The following is an 18,403-nucleotide window of genomic DNA, read 5'->3' on the forward strand; positions in this document are numbered from 1 at the left end:
TGGGTTGGTGCACACTCTCATGTGCAAACACATGCCCTGACACGCTTTTGCATACCTGGATGGGTGCATGCACAGGGTGCAGGGATGCTCCTTCAAGCCCTGCGTGCATGGGAGGCTCTGTGGGCAGCTGCCCATCCTGCCTGCTCACCTGCATGGGCTGGGACACCTCCGATCCCCTTTCTAGAATGGGGAAAAGGCCGGAAAGGACTAGAAGATGGGTGTGTGGCTGGCTCTGTAGGATAAACTTAACTCTGCCCCATCCAAGCATGCTCAAAGTCCTTGGATTCCAGAAATCTGCATGAAACCCCAGCAAAGTGCAAAACGGAGGGTTTTAATCTGCGCTGAGCTCATGATCTTGGTGCTTGGGTGCAACCAGGATGCTGGGTACAGAGCAGAGCGGGTGGCACAAAATGCCCAGCGCAGCATCCCTGCCAGCCATGCCCTGGGCACTTCTCCATGGCTGTACATGTATATCTACATCTCAGCCCCATGCTGCAAAGCACCAACCCCTTTAGCACATGGAATTTTGACCCAAACTTCACAATTCTTAGTGCTCTTAGAGCAAGGCAGGGGGCTAGGGGAGCTGTGCTGTCCTTTGTGCTGGGGAAGGACTGGGGGGAATGGCAAGCGGGTTCAGGAAAAGCTTTAGTGGAATAATTCACCTTGTCTTTCAAATAACTGCTATGTAATTTGAATACCCCTAAAATGCAAATAAAGGAAATGGGCTCTTAATATTTAAAACCACTTGTACAACATTATTAGGAGTGACCGACACTCCTCTCACAGGCACAGAGCAGCAAAGTCTGAGCCTGCAGTTATATTGACACAAAAAGCCTCCGGGACGCGGCCAGACTCATTACCTTCTAATAGTTTCCAGCAAAATGCAAACACCCAATTTTAATCATTTAATTTTCCATCAGCACGTAAACAAGCAGTGGGAGGTTGCCTTGTCAGACACTGCTTTAATCAAATAAAATTATAACTGGTGCAAATAATCCCAGGCTGTGCTGGTGGAGATGGGGGCGAGGGAGCAGGGTGAAGGCAGGCTGTGCCTGCTGGTCGTGGTGGCCCCAAGCCACGCGTGTCCCCACAAGGCTGGTTTATTTGGTGCCATCTGGTGGCAATGTCACCAGGGCTTGTCACTGGACGGGAGCAGACAAGTTTTGGAGGTGGCTGCTTTGGTCTGCAGGGCGGGAAGGAGCAGCTGAGGTTTGGGGGGGGGCTGCAGAGCACCCTTGCTGCATGCTGAGGGCTGTGCATTGCCCTTCCCCTCCCCAAGCAGCCCCCTCCCCTGCCATTGCCAACAGCCTCGTGCTCATTCTGGGCTCTGGAAGGAACCAACCAGTGATGGTGCTGTGTGAGACCAGAGTGGCTGGATGGTGGCTTGGAAGAGACCTCAGAACAAGACCTCCTGGAAAGGAAAACGTTATTTTTTCGTAACTGGGATTCAAAGTGAGATCTTTCCACCCAGTCATGCTCCCGGACCTGCAGAGCAGCCCCAAGAGGTGCATGTGAGGATGTGGCACGGAGCACAGGGGACAGCCCCTGCTGAGCCCTCACTGCATGTCCTTGATTTGTCCTGATGTGCAGTGACAAACCGAGTTTTGGTCGGGTGGTTTAGATGCCCAGTGCACAGGGGAGGATGCATTGCCTCCATCTGGCTTCCTTTGTCTTCCATGAGTCCTAGGGAAGGCTGCTGCCTGCTGTTTCCTCATGTTGGGGGATTGCCCCAGCTGCGATTTGGGCACGGAATGACAGACGAGCTGCATGCTGGCCGCCCTCCCCAGTCACCCCAGTTATTGCTGCTGGGCTGTAGGGGAGTGCAGCCCATCCAGGCACGGCACAGCACCGCTCCCAGCGTGGTGCCATCCGTCATGGCCTGGCTCTCCATGTTCCTCTGCTCGGCTGGTTCACCAAAGCTTGTTGAAGCTGTGGTGCTTTCATTGCTTGCTTTGTGAGCAAAGATTCATGCCGAGAGCATTGGGCATCCCAGAGGGGCTGGATTGCATTGCTTTTGCTCCAGATGCCTGGTGCAGCATCTTTCTCTGCTTGCACCCAGCAGCAGTGTGAGAAACAAAGTTGTGTTTTTGCAGTAGAGAATTACTTTTCTGTATACCAAGGTAGTTGTGTAGTCATAATAAGGAGAAATGCTAAGTAGATAAGTGGACAGTAGAAAGCCTCACTGTTCTAAAATAAGGTAGAAGTTTGAGAAAAACAGGATGAGCAGTGTGAGAACAGTAAAACAAAGAACACAAGTTCTCAAAACATAAGAAAGGAGAAACTAAAGGGTTGAAAAAAAATATTGTACGTATATGGTATAGAGGAGTGTCGAGTAGCTTGTGAACCTGTAGTACTCAGCCAATGAGGAAACAGGGGAGGTGATCAGGCATCGGGTAATATGGAATAAAAAGTTCGGCTTTGTTTACTAAAATGCTCTCCTGATTGACAGGACGCCCATCATTGCAATCGTGAATAAAATAGCTTCACAGAAGATCCTGTCTGAAGAAAATTATTTGAGACGTTTCTCACAGCAGGGGCACTGCTAGTGGAACCCCCCCCCTCCGCAAGCAGGGTATGGGGTTGAAGTCCTGTCCTCGGGCTTTAATTAGGGTGAAGATTTTGGTTTGGCTTTCCAGAACAAGAAATTCAGATTCACAGTACAAGAAGGGCTTGGGAGCTGCCAGAAAGAGAGCTGCTAATAAAAACATCCACTGAGCATCCTCAAGTGTGTCTTGTGGCACACGTCTCAGCCTAGGGGTAGGCTTCATCCGGGTGGCTCTTACTGGGGACAGAGGTGTCCACCACCAGAACTTTAGAATCACGCACATGGCCATGAGCGCTCCTGCCCCAGCGCCGATCCCTGCAGCCCTAATTCTATGGTGCTGCGCTTTAAAGACACAGAGCCGGGCTGGCAGGCGTGGGTGCCTGCATCTCCTGCTGCCACCGATGCTCAGACCTCCTCTCTTCATGACAGATGTGCTGGGGGACTTAAAAAGGGACATGCTGCATGGACTGGCTGCAGATGAGCATTGGCCTACCCAGAGCCGAGCCCCAGCCTCTGCCCTGCCCTGCGGTGCTGCACGGGATGCGTCAGGGCTGGGGGTTGCACCAGACCCACACTTGTGGACAAAGAGCAGTCAATAAGACCCCCAAAGGGACTCAACCTGCCCCAGGGAGGTCTGAGAACATTCACACCACGTCCGACCACGGCAGAAATTCTTGTGCTGCAAATGGCTCAGCTCTTTGCTCCAATGCTCGAGTCCTTCCTACAGATGAGAACAATATTAGCACTGACAAGGCGGATACCCAGGCTCTGCTCAGAAAACACCAGGCTCTGCCAGAAGCAAGGGGCAATCAGCACGGTAATTAAATGTGCAAATAATGTGAATTTGGGAGCTATAGCAAAAGGCAGTGAAATAATCCAGAGGGGCCTAGAGAAATTAGCAGCATGGAGCAAAATGTAATGAAGCAGAAAATAGGCTGGCTAGAGCCAAGGGCTTGGGCTAAGGCAGTCGACCTCAGAGTGGGTGCTCCTGCCCATCTGGAGGTGACTTGGTGCTCTTTTGGGGCAGGACAGGAGGTTTTGTTGAGATCTGTTCCTTCTTCATGAGCAGGGCTTGCTCCAGGCTGGATTCCTGGGAAATGTTCACAGACCTATATGCTAGGGACAGAGGGAACTTTGGGTTTTATATTGATGAAATAATCACCCAGAAGAGCAGTCCCAGAGCTTTCGGAGGTAGAGGAAAGATACCTGAGGACAGTTGGAGGTTGGGCCATTTGGGGAGAAAATTTCCTTGCAATGGGTTTGCATGCCAAGTCAGCATGGGGCAGGGGTGTGGGGGTGTGCTGTGGCTGGTCACTGCAGAAGAGGGAAGTGGTCCATGGGGACCAGATCTGCGGTGGCACCTGACTGATGTCCCCAGCAGCACTGTGCCTTGGTCATGCATGGGGGCACACTGCGTCTGAGGACCAAGGGACATCCCATGGAGTGGAAGGTCCTCCATCCACAGAGACCACACAGCTGCGGCGTGCTGGCAGGGCGCTGCATCCGATGGCAGGCACTGCCGAGCCCTGCAGAGCTGAGCCTTTCCCAGGCATTGGCCAGACCCATCTCCCAGTGTTCCCATGTAGAAACCTGGCTGTGTTTGCTCCTCCAGCCTGAGTCCCTGATGCAGGCGACAACTCAGCCCTGCAGGGACACGCTGCTGCTTTGCAGCTGCCTCCAGCCCCTCCAGCTGCTTTCTGCCAGCGTTTGACAGGACCTTTCAATACGTCCCAAACAAAGGGGTGGCATGCTGAGAGCAAGCCAGGCAGTCAGAGCTGCTCTGACAGGTGACTGCATCCCACCAGACTCCCCGTCTGTGTTCTCCTGTTGGCTTTTTCCTGCCTCCCACCCAGGGAGCAGACAGGAGCAGAGCCATCTCCCACCTCCCACGATGGCCGGCACTGATGGAGACCACGGGGCTGTGGGACCTGGGTTTTTAGGAAAGCTTCCAAAAGCATATGCCCGAAGCTGTGAGATGCTGCTGGTGAGAATGCAATGGGGCTGAGCAGCCCTGCCACTGGGACCAGTGCTCCCCAGCCACTAGGACCAGTATACAGAGCTTGAATGAACCCACAACCCTAGTTTGCTGCGGGGACAATTGTCCTGCAGGCCCAGAAACACCATGGGGTGTGGGGTGGGGAGCACAAAACACCTCTGTCCCACCCCTTTGGTGGTGGGGGGTGTCCAGGGGATGCACAGTGGGGAAAAGCAGTGTGGGGACGCTGCTGTGGCTGCCAAACCTGCTTGAGGCTTTGTTTGGCCCCAGCAGCTATAGCAACAAGCTGGAGCTGCTGGCTGCAGTGCTGCTTGGTTGAGCCATGGAGGTCGGCGCAGCAGGGGACCCCAAGGGGGTCTGGGGGGACCTGGCGGCCAGGACCTACATCATCCCACATGGGGTAAGCCCTGCAGAGCAGCTCTGCCTCTGGGCAAAGGGGGTAGTCAGGGTTTGCAAGGGTGTGGTGGGGAAAATGGGCTGGGGTGGGAGGAGAGGGAATGGGGTGGTGGTTTTAGGTAGGCAGTGGGGTCTGGAGCAGCAATGCTGGTTTTGTTATTTTATTTGTTTATATATATATATATATATGTGTATATATATATATATATATTTATTTATTTGTGAGATACAAATGTCCCCTGCAAAAAGCAAAGTGCTCACTACACCACGGGGACATTTCCCCAGGGCTGGGGATGTGCCATGCTTGCAGGACTGCACCCCTGGAAAAAGGGGGGTCAGTGCAAGCCGCCCCCTCCTCCAAGACCCTCCATGCCCAGGGCTTTCTTTCCCCTTCTGCCTTTCAGCTGCCGCCTGTGCCATGTCCCCACGGTGCTGTGCCGGTGTCCCAGCAGCCGGTGGTGATCCTCCAGCAGCTTCCTGGAACTCTAGCCCTGCCCACCAGAGCCCCGCACCTGCGGGAAGGTGTGTGACCACAGGCCCATGTGACCATAGTCCCATGTTAAAACCATCTTAATTTCATCCTTTTATTTTTTTTCAGCCTCTTTAGGATGAGTGACACCTGGGGGGGCAGGGGGTAGGGCTGCAATCTCATAGGGCTGGCCACACCTTTACTTGACGGTGTCTTTGCCCTACAGGATGCAATTTTTGGTGGTTTTACCAAACTTGAAGTCAGGGCTGGCTTTGAAAACACTGGGATGTTCCTGGGGGATTTATTATTATTATTATTATTATTATTATTATTATTATTATTATTATTATTATTATTATTATTATTATTATTATTATTATTATTTTATATCAGCTCCAGAGGGATTTTTAGCTGCTGGGACAAATTATGACCAAAGACATGCTGTGGGGAGGGGGAAGGCTGAGCTGTCTAAAAATACATGGAGGAAAGGGCATGCTCCAAATTGGTGTGGGAAGCTCATGCACAAAGCAGGGTCTTGGAGATCATCCTCCAGCAGGTTTGCAGGCACCTTGCAGGGGAACTTCATGCCTGCAGCAAACGGTGATGTTTCATTGGGGATGTGTCAATGTTTTAATGGGGATGTTTTAAAGCCTCAGGCATCCAGCCAAGGGGACTCAGATGCTGACATGTATGTGCATGGCCACCTGGGTCTGAGCCCTGCTCAATAGGTACTTGCTCTGGGACTGGAGGTGGCATCAGTCCCTATGGGGACTATGAGTCCCTGGGGGTCTCTGAGCTCCAAGCCCCCACGCACTGCACCATGCCCACTGCCTGGCTCCCTGGCACTGTTGCCCCGGTGCCAAGGAAGGATTTGCCAAGTCCTGAGCACTGCCAGGACCGCAGCAATTCTCCTCCGAATGGGCGGAAAGTCTGCCGCCTCCAGCACCGCTAATCACCTTTTGTGAACAGCCTTCGTCAAGCCAGACCAGATGTTTAATCACATTTGCAAATAAGGAAAGGCTTAACTATGTCTATTTTAAAGCTTTATCCAAGCAAAATAATTTTTAAATGCCATGTAGGCCTTCCAAATTGGGGCGTGGGGCAGTCTGGCTTGGTTCCTGATACTTGGCATAGGGACAAGCTGTGGTGCCACCCCATCCCAGCAGGGACCCTTTGGGGGCTGCATCCACACCGCTCAGCCGGCGGCTGTGTTTCCCATGCCTTCGCTCTAATCCCTCTCTGATGCAGAGCCCCTTCCTCTCTGGCAGATTTAATCGAGTTGATGATGATTCAAAACTCCCAAATGCACCAGGTGCTGATGAACAGTCTGGCCGTGTCGGCATTGACGTCCTTCGGGTTCGGGCCATCTCCAGCTGCTGCCCAGGTATGGGGCAAGGAGGATGGATAGCACCTGGGTCCCATTTCATAGCAGCATGGGACCCCTGAAGTGCAGCTGCTGGATGTTCACAGCCCTCTGCAGCTCCTGGAGGGTCTGGGGCTCTTTGGGCTGGTTTGACCCCCAGCATGGATCATATCAGGCTGCTTGGAAGGGATTTAGTGCAGCTGGGAAGAACTGAGGTCTGCCAGACATGGGCAGGGTGCAGGGCTGGGCTGAGCAGAAAGGCTGAGCACTGCTCATTAGGCAGAACAGCTCTGCAAGGGCATTCATTTAAAAGTCCATCTCAAACCAAAATTATATGAAACATTTAATCTCCATGCGGGGAAACAAATGCTGCTTTCTTGGTGGGATGCAGGCAGCTGCCTTGCTCACTGCTAGCTGGCATCTTTCATGCACATCCTCCCAGTCCCCACCAATTCACTATACTGTGGGAGACTGGACCCTGCATATGGCTTCTCAATGCTCAGATGCCATGGGCAGCATTTTGGGGTCCTATCTCAGGTTGCAATGCCCCTGTATTGTTTCTTCATGTGGAACCTCATGGAGATCAGGCAGGAGAATTGCTGTGGTGGCACCCCTTGGGAAACAGCTCTGCAGGAAAGACCCTGAGAGGCCTGGGGGGCCCCAAGCTGAGCAGGATCTAGCAGCGGGCCCTACAGTGAGGAAGGCTGGTGGTGGCCTGAGCTGAACCAGGCGAGGGATTGCCTGCAGGCAGAAGGAGGGGATCCTGCCCCTCTGCTCCTCGCTGCTGGGGGTGCCCGCACAGTGCTGGGACTGCTGCTAGGCCCCTGGCACCAGAGAGGCCAGGCAGGCTGCAGAGAGCCCAGGAGAGGGCCACGAAGGTGGGGGGACTGGAGCAGCTCCTCTGGGAGGAGAGGCTGCGGGAGCTGGGGCTGCTCAGCCTGGAGGGGAGGCTGCGGGGATCCTGGCTGTGCCCGTAAATCCCTGCGGGGAGGACGGAGCCGGGCCCAGGGGCACTGGGCACGAAGCGGGGCCCGGGAGGTGCCCTCTGACCACCGGGAAGCGCTTCTGTGCCCTGGCGGTGGCGGAGCTGGCACAGGAGAGGCTGCGGGGGCTCCTCCTGGGAGACCTCCAGAAGCCGCCGGGACCTCGCCCTGGGAACCCCAGCTGGAGCAGGGGCTGGAGAGATTGGCCTCCTGAGATCCCAATCTCAATTGCTCTGTGACTCTGATCCTGTCTTGGGGAGCCCAAGGAAGACAGCTGCTGAGATCAGCCCAGCATCTCTTTGCCTTTTGTTCCTCCCCACAGCCACTCATGGTGCCTTTGCAGACTGGAGAGGAAGAGGAGGCCGTGGTTTTCCACCACCACTATGTCCCCTACGCCGGTCCCACTTCCATCCTCACATGGCCGGTCCTGGCTGGGGCTGGGGGACCACCGGTCGTGCGCTACCAGGACACAGCAGCAGAGGATGGGGAGCCGTGAGTAGTAAGGGTGCTGCTTTGTGCGTACGTGTCCTGCAGCCCCTGGTGTAACAGCATTTCCGGCACCAGATGGGACACGGAGGGCTGGCATTTACTCCTGTTCTTTGTCCTTTTCACCAGTGCAGTGCCACCTCCTCCTCCCCCCAGCGCCACAGGGACTGTAGGAGCCAATGTCCCGCCATCATCAGGTGAGGACAACTTCTCCTCATAGCACCTACCTTCAATGGGAGATGTCCCCAGGCATACATCAACCTTCCCACATGTCCCGACGAAGGCTGAGCCCTTCCTGCTCCCTCCCTCCGTGCAAGCCCTCACACGCCCTCCAGGCCCTGCTTTCTCTTTGCAGAGTACTACGACATGCTGGAACAGCGGCAGTGAGCTCCCTGCACCCTGAGGTGGCTTCTCCTGCACGTCCCTGGCCAGAAGACCGTGTGTGTGCTGAGAGTGGGTGCCCTATGGTACTGACAGTTTTGGGGTGGCCCACGGGGAGGAGGACAACGTGCGCAGCAAAATGCATCAAAATAGTGCATTTTGCCAGGCATGTTGTCCTCCTCCCCGTGAGCCACCTCAAGGCACTGGGTGTCACGAAGCCCATCACCAAACCCAGGTGACTGCTTAAGAGGGACAAGCTCCAGTTCATCAGTGAAATCCCAATCCCAGATGGACAATGTGACCTTGCCAAGCCACGAGGGCCCTGCGGTGCTCAGCACCATGCTCTGTCCCTGTGGGACATGCTGGCATTGGTGGGGTGGGGTTGTGCCAGCCCAGGTGTCCCTTCAGCTCCCAATGCAGCACATTGCCTGTAATTAATTTGCTTTGTTAAGAAAGCTCCCTGCTGTCACTAATTAAGCATCTGTAATTACCCAGGCTGCTGGCTCTGTGCCTGAGCATAGGGCTTCCTCCAAGCAGCAGGGGTGAGGGGGGGCTGAGAGCCTCTGGCACCCAAAGGAGGGGGAATACCAGTGCCTGATGCTCCTGGCCGAGCACAGCACGGGCAGGGCTGGATATGGCCAAGTGCTGTTCCTGCAATGAGAACACACAGTTCCACGGCTCCACGCTGTTCCACACAGTGCTGGCCCAGTGCTGATCGCAGTAAGGGATCCATCCTGTAGAGGGCTCCTGTTTGAGTGACTGTGGGGTTCCCCAGGGCTTGATTCCCCCCCCTGTTTGGGTAAAAAGGTGAGGGGAGTGTGTTCAGGCATTTTATGGGTGCTAGGAGCTGGTCCCTGCCTCTGCCACCTCCCCAGCCCTGCTGCAGGGTTCACAGCTCTGCTCTGATGCCACCAGGGTGGGTGGGCTGGTGGGACTATGGGGTTCTGATGAGGGCTGTGGAGTTCCACGCAGCCAGAAGCATTACAGCCCGGTTATCAGGAGGCTCTGCCTTAGCTCCTAGTAGGAGACGCTAGGGCTGGGAGTTACATGGAGCTGAGAGCATGCAGAAAAATGGTGTCCAGGCAGTTGACCCTGAAATCCCCTCCTTCTGCCCCTACTGGGCAATAAGGACTGCCCTGTCTCTATTTTGGGGTCCCTATGGAAGGGAGAGCTCATGTTCCCCCTGCCCAGGACTGAGCTATGCTCTGCCACAGGTGGATCTTCCTCTGCAGCAAGGCTCGGCCTGGCTCCTGCTGAAGCTGTGGGAGATGCTAGCAAGGTTGGCCCCAGCATGGAGTGGAGGAGCTGTGTTGGGTTGGGCATGAAGGCACATCTCCCTCGGGTGGCAGTACCCCAAGATACTACAAGACTGACTGCGTAGATCAGGAGAGAAGGAGACCGTCTTGGGGCACTTCTAGCTGACGGCACAGGGGGCATGGCACGGCCAGGAGCAGGAAGGCATCTGCTTGTTCCCATGCCACCGGAGGTGGAGAGAAGGTGTGGGTGGAAGCAGCTGCTGTGGGAGCGGAGCAGGATGGTTTTGTAGAAGGTACGTCATGTCAGAAAAGGGTTGGAGCCACTGGGTGTGACCCAGGAGATGCGGTGCTGGGGTTGTTATGGGAAGGCACGAGCAGAGCCCTCTGACCCAAGGGCTGGAGGAACCAAGGGGTGTGGGCAGCAGTGCACGGATGGAGCAGTGGGGCTGTGAGGCCCCACATAAGAGATGCTGGTGGCTGAGCTGGCTGACACCAAGCCAGTCAGTTTTGCTATGTCAGAACGCTGCTTTTGAAAAGCAAGACCAGTTTCCAGACTTCCGCAGCCCAGGAATGGGCTTGAATCTTACATGCCTGGTGTGACAGCAAGTGAGCAGGAGGAGAGGCTAATTACACTCCTGTGCACGCTGACTGCACTGCCATAAACACCTAACGCAACGTGGCCCCTGGCTGCCAGCTGGGGCGGGGGCTGGCCAGCCTGCGCAGGGAGCAGCCAGGTATGCTCCAGCGGCCTCATAATCTGCAGTGTGGGTCCTGATGGTGCTGGGGAACTGCGGCCAGCCTCGCTGGGGTGATGGGTATGGACCAGAGCTGCTCCTGCTATCAGGAGGATATCAGGGGTTCCCGTGACCCCAGGAGGTGCCCCCAGCGTGAGCACTGTAATAAGCAGCAGTGCTGATTGCATCAAGTTGGAAGCATTGCAATAGGCACATCCCAGCTGTGACTCCGTGGGTGACCCAGGGTCTATGGTGTTGACTCACCTCCGCTCTCCACCCTCGGCTGGTGAGCCTGCCTCCCACCTCTGCCAGTCCATACTCAAGCCTCTGCACAGGGCAAGCAGCACACAACTCCTTTCCCGGGACCAGCCCCACACACCCACATGCGGCTCTGTTGATACCCTAGTGTCTCCTGCTGTGCTCCTGGCAGCCCTGCCCTCCTCCCCAGCTCCTGGGGACACAGGCTAAGCTCTCCAGAACCCTCGTGCCCAGGCAGCATGATGGAGGCTGTCTTGCTCCAGGGGCTGCTGCTCCTCCTCCTGTTCGCTGCCCTGCTGCTTTACCAGCACAATGCCGCCTTCAACTACTTCTGCAAGGTGGCCTTCTTTAACTGCTGGGTTGTGGCCATGGCCACTCTCCTCTCCCCCTTGGCAGCTCTTCGGGGACGCTCCGTGGAGAATATGAAGTGAGTATGGCTTGGGGTTGTTCTTCCACCGCTGTGACATCTGGGGCTTGGCAGTGATGGAGGAGTTTGGAGGTCTTGTGGACCTGCTTTTTCCTTCCCAGGCTGTACCCAGAGCCAGGACTATGCGGCGTGTCTGTGCAGTGAGGCTGAGTCAAGCCCTGGAGCCACGGTGAGAGCTGTGGCCACATCCCTGCGGCAAGGAAGGGTGCATCTGCATCTTGTGGTGTGGTGGAGGGGTGCTGGCCAAGGCAAGGGATGGTTACACTGCAATGGGGTGGCCACCTGGCTTTGGACTAGCTGGTCCCCAGAGGATGAAATCGTTTACAAGGGATCCTTTTTGGCCATTGCAGCATTGGGCCATCAGATGGGGAGGCTGGCAAGGGTTCGAAGTGCTGTCATTAGCAGGATACAAGCACATACCCATGCCTGCCTCTTTGGCAGTGCATCCACGTCGTGTTCAGGGGACTGTGCTTTGGCAGAGGGACTGTGGGATTCCTCAGTGCCATCAGCTCTGGCACAGCGCTGCCACGTGCCGGTGAGCTGTGCCGGTGCTGCCCCACAGCAGAGGGGAGGCTCGGCTGAGCTGGGGGTGGTGGCAGCTGCGATAGCATCTCTGAGCACGAGAGGAAGGTTTGTCTGCTTCCAAGGGTGTTGCAATCCTGGTGCTGGATTCCTGGGAATGATAGCATACCAGAAGGGATGTAATTGTGTCAGAGTGCAAGATGTCTGAGGCTGTGCAATCTGGCAAGCTTGAGTGTGGGTGCTGAGAGATTTGGGGCCCTCGGCAGCAGTGTGGTCAGACGTTTGATGTTATCAGTCCCCTTGTGCAGCCTCTCTCTCTCATCCTGTCTGTGCGGAAATGCTGTGCACACACGCACATGTCCTGAGGTGCTTTGAGCACTGGGGCAAAAGCTTCTGGCTTAGAGGAACTCCTCGGCATGATGCAGCCATGAGTCACCAGTGCCTTACCTTGTCCCACTGACACCTCACAGCCGTCCTCCACCAGAGCAGCACGCCCTGCTCTGCCTCCTCTTCAGCCTCCAAATCACAAAGCCTCCAGCTTGGAGCAGTATCCTGTCATTAATCCTGGCTTTGGGGCATTGCCACAAGTGTTTTGCTTCTCCACAGGCACAGGGATTGCCGTGCCCAGGTCTCCCAAAAGCTCAGTCCTCTGGCACAACGGCTCTACCAGGCACTGTGAATTTCTCCATGAATTTCCCCTGCCTCCTCACTCCTCCCAGATCTCTTCTCCTGCCTGCCTGGTCCCCAGCTCCTCCTGACTGCCCTGTCCCCTGTGGGTTCTCTGGGAACAGTCACTGATAGATGTGAGGTCCCTGGCATGGATGCTCTCCATGCTATGGGTTAGAAAGTGCCCCATTTCAACACTGTTGGAATGAGAGCGTACCAGGCTTTATCTTCTCCTTGGGTGTTGCAATTCCCATTGCCCCATTGTCCCTTCACTCTTCTTGTTGTTCTCATACTGACTGTCACCCTTCATCAGTATTGCCATCCTGGTGTCACCCTTCCTGTCCAACCCTTTCTGGTGACACTGCTCTTCCTTGTTTCCTGTCCATCCATGTGGATGAGAAACTTCCATCCCTTCCTGATGCTGCAGGACCCCTGAAGCTATTCTGAGTTGCTCTAATGAACAAAGCTGAGTTGTTTCCTGCCTTTTTTTCTCTGCTCTTGGCAAAGCCTCCTCCACCTCCACGTGTGGTGCTAGCAGTGCTGCCCAGTGGCTGTTCCCCAGCAGCAGCCCTGCTGACCTCTCTGTCCCCAGGCTGTTCCCTGCAGTGCTCCCCCAGCCATTGCTTGGCACATCTCGCTGTGACCCACCACCCACAGGAGGCAGTGGCCATGCAAGCTGTGAGCCTGGGGCTGGGGTTCCTGCCCACGGTGCACGTGCTGGAGCCTCATGGTAAGGCTCACCCAGCCAGAGGCTGTTGTCCTCACTGGGATGCGATGATTCACACTGTGGCTGCAGGCATTCCCATCCCATCCTACCCCTTCCCATCTCACTTTTTCACCTTCCCTGGACATCAGCCCTCCAAGAACCTTGTTATTTCTCCCACCTGCTCATGGTGGCAACTCTTTGTGGCTCAAAGCCACACTTCCTACTACTGAGGCAGCGACTGCTCTCACCTTGGGGATGGCTACAGATGTGCTTACAAGAGAAAACCACCACACAGGATTGCTGAGACTGGGCACAGACCCACCTTGGGACACGCTATTTGCTCGTATGGACCAGCTCTAGCTGATCCGTCTTGCACCTTGCTCTTGAGTGACTGTGAAGGGCTGGAAGAAATCCAGCAGCCCCTGTCTGTGTTGATCTGCTCCCCACACGTGTTCCTCTGCCCTAGGCTCCTGCGTGCTGCGATCCGGCCCCTCAAGCACTTGTACGGCATCAAGATGCAGGTGTGGGGCTCCGAGCATCTGAATACCGAGGAGCCCTATGTGATAGTTTGCAACCACCAAGCTTCCCTTGACCTCATGGGTAAGTGCAGAGGAGAGGAGGGACTCATCGCTGCCTGGGCAGCCTTTGGGGTTCTGCAGGGCTGGACCAGGCTCGTGCCGGGGTGTTCCAGTGAGGCCAGCACCAGGATTTGTACAGGAGGTGTGGGGTAGAAAAGCTGGTGGGGCTGGAGCTCAGGGCTGCAAGAAGTGAGGATGATGTTGGGTCACTGCAGCCACAGCTTGGTTGGTCATGGGAGCTACCAGGCAGGGACTGATCGTTTCTTCTCCCATCTCTCCTCCAGGCATGGTGGAAGTGATCCCCGACCGCTGCGTGCCCATCGCCAAGAAGGAGCTCATGTACATGGGCACCGTGGGGTGGGCCTGCTGGCTCAGTGGCATCATCTTCATTGACCGCCACAAGAGGGGAGATGCCATCGGTGTCATCTCACAGACGGCCAAGACCATACGGCGTGAAAATGTGAGGGGACAGGCAGCGGAGGCAGTTGAGGAGGAGAAACACAGGGGGGTGCAGTGGGAGGCATGGGGGGGCACCAACATAGTGGGGATTGGGGTGCACCAGTCCTGGGCCAGGGGACCTCTGGGATCCATGTTCACATCCCTTCCTGTCCTGTGCAGCTCCGAGTGCTGATTTTCCCTGAAGGCACCAGGAACCAGGACAAATCCATGCTGCCCTTCAAGCGTGGGGCTTTTCACTTGGCTGTGCAGGCTCAGGTAAGGCAATTATTCTCTTCCACCCACCCTTGGCAGAGAGGGATAGGCACACACCCTGGGGCAGGAGGATGGGGGACATTAGGGTCTTCTGGGGTCTGCAGGGCCCAGGGAGGTGGCAGGGACCTGCTGAAGCCCAGGGCACAGCAGGAGCTGGAGTCTGTATGGAGGACACCCCTGACCCCCTATCTCCTGCAGGTTCCCATTTTCCCCATTGTGATCTCCCCGTACTGGGAATTCTTCAGCTCCAAGGATAAGAAATTCACCTCTGGTAAGTGTAAAAGAAGAAGCCCTGCTGCTGGAGGGAAAATTTGGTGGTGGGGATGGGGGATGAAGGTCTTTGGGAGACATGTGGGCAGGCAGCCAGTGGTGGAGGATGCTGGTGGGAAGACCTTGCTCCTGGGGGGTTTGTCCAGCAGCCTCCTTGGCCTTTTCCCTCTCTCTCCAGGAACATGTACCATCCAAGTCCTCCCCAAGATAGAAACCCAGGGCCTGAGCCTGAAGGATGTCCCCGAGCTAACAGAGACTGTCCGCAAAGCCATGGTTGATGTCTTCTCTGAGATGGCTGCAAATCAGCGGGGGGACCAGTGCACTGAGCACCCTCCGCTCCCATGCTGTGCTGGGGCCACCAAGGGGACTGGCAGTCCATGGCACACGGGGGACACAGCTGGGTCCAGTGATTAGGCAAAGGAACAGAACCTCTTGGGGCATCAGAAAGGTGGTGCAGTCACAGGCTGGGCCACACTGTCCCCCTGTCCCCTGTAGATGTGTCTTCTGGGCTTGCAGTAGGATGGTGCCCTGGTAAAAGGGGAAGCAGAGTAGGGTGGGAGGCAGCGCTGAAAACAGAGCAAGGTGCCCCAGAACCCCCTTGCAATGACGTGTGTCTCCCCCAGACCTGGTGCTGTGCAGCTGGCCCAGCCTGTGGGCTCCATCTGGTGGGATAGATCCTGCCCATGCAAGGGGTGAAGGGCTGGGTGTGCCAGGTAGAGCTCACTGCACTGTTCTCTGTCCCTCGTGGTGTGGTTCACCTGTGGGCTTGTTCAGTTGTTTCCTGCCAGGGGAAGCTGCAAGCCATGGTCCTACTGGCAGCGCTGTCCTCGTGCAGCCACCTGTGGGGAGGGTGCAGAGCACACGGTAAGGCTGGGAGGGACGGGAGGAACGTGGGGAGGGGGATATTGCCACGTGGGAAGAGCAACCTCAGTGTAGAGGATGGTGCAAGATTAAAGAATCCACAGCTGGTGTCTGTGCATGGTGCCTGAGCCTGAGGGGAGAGGGCACAGTGGGGGGGGATCCATCTCCTTACGGCCATGCTGCACACACAGCACCCCTATGGACACCACGGCTTCTCCTGGGGATATGGCTCCGGACGGGACGAGGAGCACGTGGCAGGGTGGGAGTTACACGGGGCCTGTCCCCTGTGCCATGGGGGCGAGCAGTACGCTCACAGGAGGGGCACCAATGAAGTTTACAAAGGAGGAAGGCCTGGACCATGCCCACCTGGAGCAGGAGGGACCTGGTACAACCACGTTCATCTGCCAGCCCTGTGGGGCTCCTGTGAGCTCCTCCTCTATCTGCTCCCTGCAGCCAGGCAGGGCTTTGGGCACCCTGTGGTCACTTCCCACCTGGGGTTACAGCAGGACAGTGTGTGGCTGCCCCCAGTGCTGGAAGTGGGGTGGGCAAGACTCACATGACATCAGTCCTAAAATTCTCTAAATATGATGTGCAAACGATGGCCAAGAAAGGGAACAGTGCTTTGATTCATCATTGTTCCTGCTCTTGGGAATGGCTGGAAGAAATTCTGCAAGATCATGGAAGTCTGTCCATTAGCTTCTGCTGGGCAACAATACTAGCAACTGCAAAGAAGCATCCTGCGAACAAGAGCTCTCCGGGTCAGGAACCATCATATGGAGATGGCCAAGAGCAGCATGCCCGGGGAGGTGCTCCATTCCCAGGGAGCCCCTTCTCTCTTTTCCCTCCTGCCAGGTTTCTCCACTCGCTGTTTGCTCTGCAGCTCTGCGCTGGCTCGGTGGTGCTGCCACGTGCCCACATCTGCAGGTGGGGTTTGGCTGCCTGGAGCCTTGAACCCACTGAGCCCTGGGTCGGGTGGTTAAACATTGTCCTAGCTGAATGGCCAGGCCCCCACCAGGAACCTCTCTGGCTTTCGTTGCGGCCAGCGGGGAGGTGAATGTGAAAGGGAGAGGGGGAAGGTGCAGTGTGAGGGCTCAGTCCGCCTAGCTGCCGCGTTCTCCCCAGGCATGGGTTCCACAGCAGCCCTGCCCTGCCTGATGCTGCTTTGCCTCCTGTACCTCGTAGCTGGAGCATCTGCACAGCCGTAAGACCTCTTTGTGTCCATCTGTCCATGCTTGGTAGGATGATGGTTGGTCTTAGCTTGCTGATGATGCTCAGGGACAATCCTGGCCTTGACTGTGGTTGCTGGTTGGGGGAGAAGTGCTCGGGGTGGTATGTTGTGTTATCCCTGTGAGTGCAGAGGACTTTGTACCTGGGGCTGGAGCCTCTGGGCTGCTTTGGTGTAGGTGCAACCTCACACACAAGCTGGGGCATGAGCAGAATCATTCCTCTCCCCCCAGACCCAACCAACAGCTGCTTCCAGAGGTGTTTATGGGCAAAGGGTGCTCTGGTCTATGGACCGGGCAGATGGGGGAAGGCTGGGTGGCACAGCCCCACGGAGAACATCCAGGGGTAGAACAAATCAGGTATCCCCTGCCTTGGGAGTCTGAATGGGAAGGGAGTGCTGGTCTTTGGTGGGGGTCCCTGCCCACTGTTGAGGAGTCCTCTCCCCAGGAGATACCTGGTGCTCTTCCCCTACGTGATCTACTACCCACACGGGGGCAAGGTGCACATCCACCTCATGGACCTGGATGGGCCCGTGCGGGTCACCCTCCACCTGGCGAGCAGCCATGGCGTCCCTAATGTCACCCTGGAGGAGACGGGCAACAAGATCCTCCAGCTGGACTGGCCCCTCTTCCCCAACGTGAGTGACTGAGGGCCCCAGGAGGGAATGTCCATCTCTTAGCCACTGCTGGAGCCAGGGGAGGGGACATGGGGGCTGTCCGAGGTGGGCAATGGAGGGCAGAGGGACACAGGGCAGACACGAAGACCTGGTGAGCTGCATCTACATTGTCTTCCCACGATACACCCAAGCCCACCGTAAAGGGTTTGCACCCATTTCTGTTGTTTCCCTGGGGGCAGATTTCTACCCCCACAGAGGAGGTGGCGTACCTGCATGTCTCCATCCAAGGAGGTTCCCTGAGGGTCTCCCAGCAGAGGGAGGTCCTGCTGAAAGCCCCAGGTCTGTGGACTGTGATACAGACAGACAAAACTACCTACAAGCCTGGGCAAACTGGTGAGGGGCAGGAGATGCTGGAAGAGCTCATGGGCTCTTGGGATGGGATGCCCAGGTTGGGTCCCAGGCTCTAGCACTCACTCCTGCTCTGGGGTTTGCTCTTTCCAGTGAAGTTTCGAATTCTCCATTTGGAGGAGGACTTCATTCCCAGTGACAGAAAGGTGAGATGGGGTCAGAGTGCAGGAGGTGTGGTGGTGACAGGGTCCTCACGTGGTGAATCTGCTGGGTCTTGGCAGCAGGGACCGCAGTGTCACAGTGAGCACAGGCAGCTGGGCAGAGGCGTGGCTGGGCAGCTCCACGCTGAGTGCTAACCCCTTCTCTCTGTTTTTGCAGCTTCCCTTGGTGACTGTGAATGTGAGTCTTCACCGTGTGCCATCCTGCCAGCTCCCTCGGGAGGCACAAAGGGGCCCAGAACACATGTGCTGCTGGGCACTAGGAGCGGGGACAGAGAGGACATCCCTGATGCAGAGACATCACAAGGAGTAGGGAGAAGGGCTTGGGTTCCTCATCCTCATTTCCAACCCCATTTGGGTCAGCTTGCCTGCATGGGGGACCTCAAGGC

At 56.3% G+C, this 18,403-nt stretch overlaps 2 protein-coding genes across 2 annotated transcripts; both read left to right on the forward strand.

The window, feature by feature from the left end:
* Positions 1 to 4,863: 4,863 nt before the first annotated feature.
* On the forward strand, positions 4,864 to 8,625 carry PRR29 (proline rich 29). Its single transcript, XM_032202572.1, has 6 exons — positions 4,864 to 4,941; positions 5,342 to 5,459; positions 6,675 to 6,790; positions 8,075 to 8,244; positions 8,368 to 8,435; positions 8,594 to 8,625. The coding sequence occupies exons 1-6, from the start codon at positions 4,864 to 4,866 to the stop codon at positions 8,623 to 8,625; spliced, it is 582 nt and encodes a 193-aa protein (XP_032058463.1).
* A 2,484-nt stretch (positions 8,626 to 11,109) lies between these two features.
* Positions 11,110 to 15,161, forward strand: LOC116498600 (1-acyl-sn-glycerol-3-phosphate acyltransferase alpha-like). Its single transcript, XM_032202950.1, has 6 exons — positions 11,110 to 11,294; positions 13,655 to 13,788; positions 14,051 to 14,226; positions 14,385 to 14,480; positions 14,676 to 14,748; positions 14,926 to 15,161. Exons 1-6 carry the CDS (start codon positions 11,110 to 11,112, stop codon positions 15,159 to 15,161), a joined length of 900 nt encoding a protein of 299 aa, XP_032058841.1.
* The last annotated feature ends 3,242 nt before the right edge of the window (positions 15,162 to 18,403 follow it).

The sequence above is a fragment of the Aythya fuligula genome, chromosome 24 (genome assembly GCF_009819795.1).
Source record: "Aythya fuligula isolate bAytFul2 chromosome 24, bAytFul2.pri, whole genome shotgun sequence".
NCBI lineage: Eukaryota > Metazoa > Chordata > Aves > Anseriformes > Anatidae > Aythya > Aythya fuligula.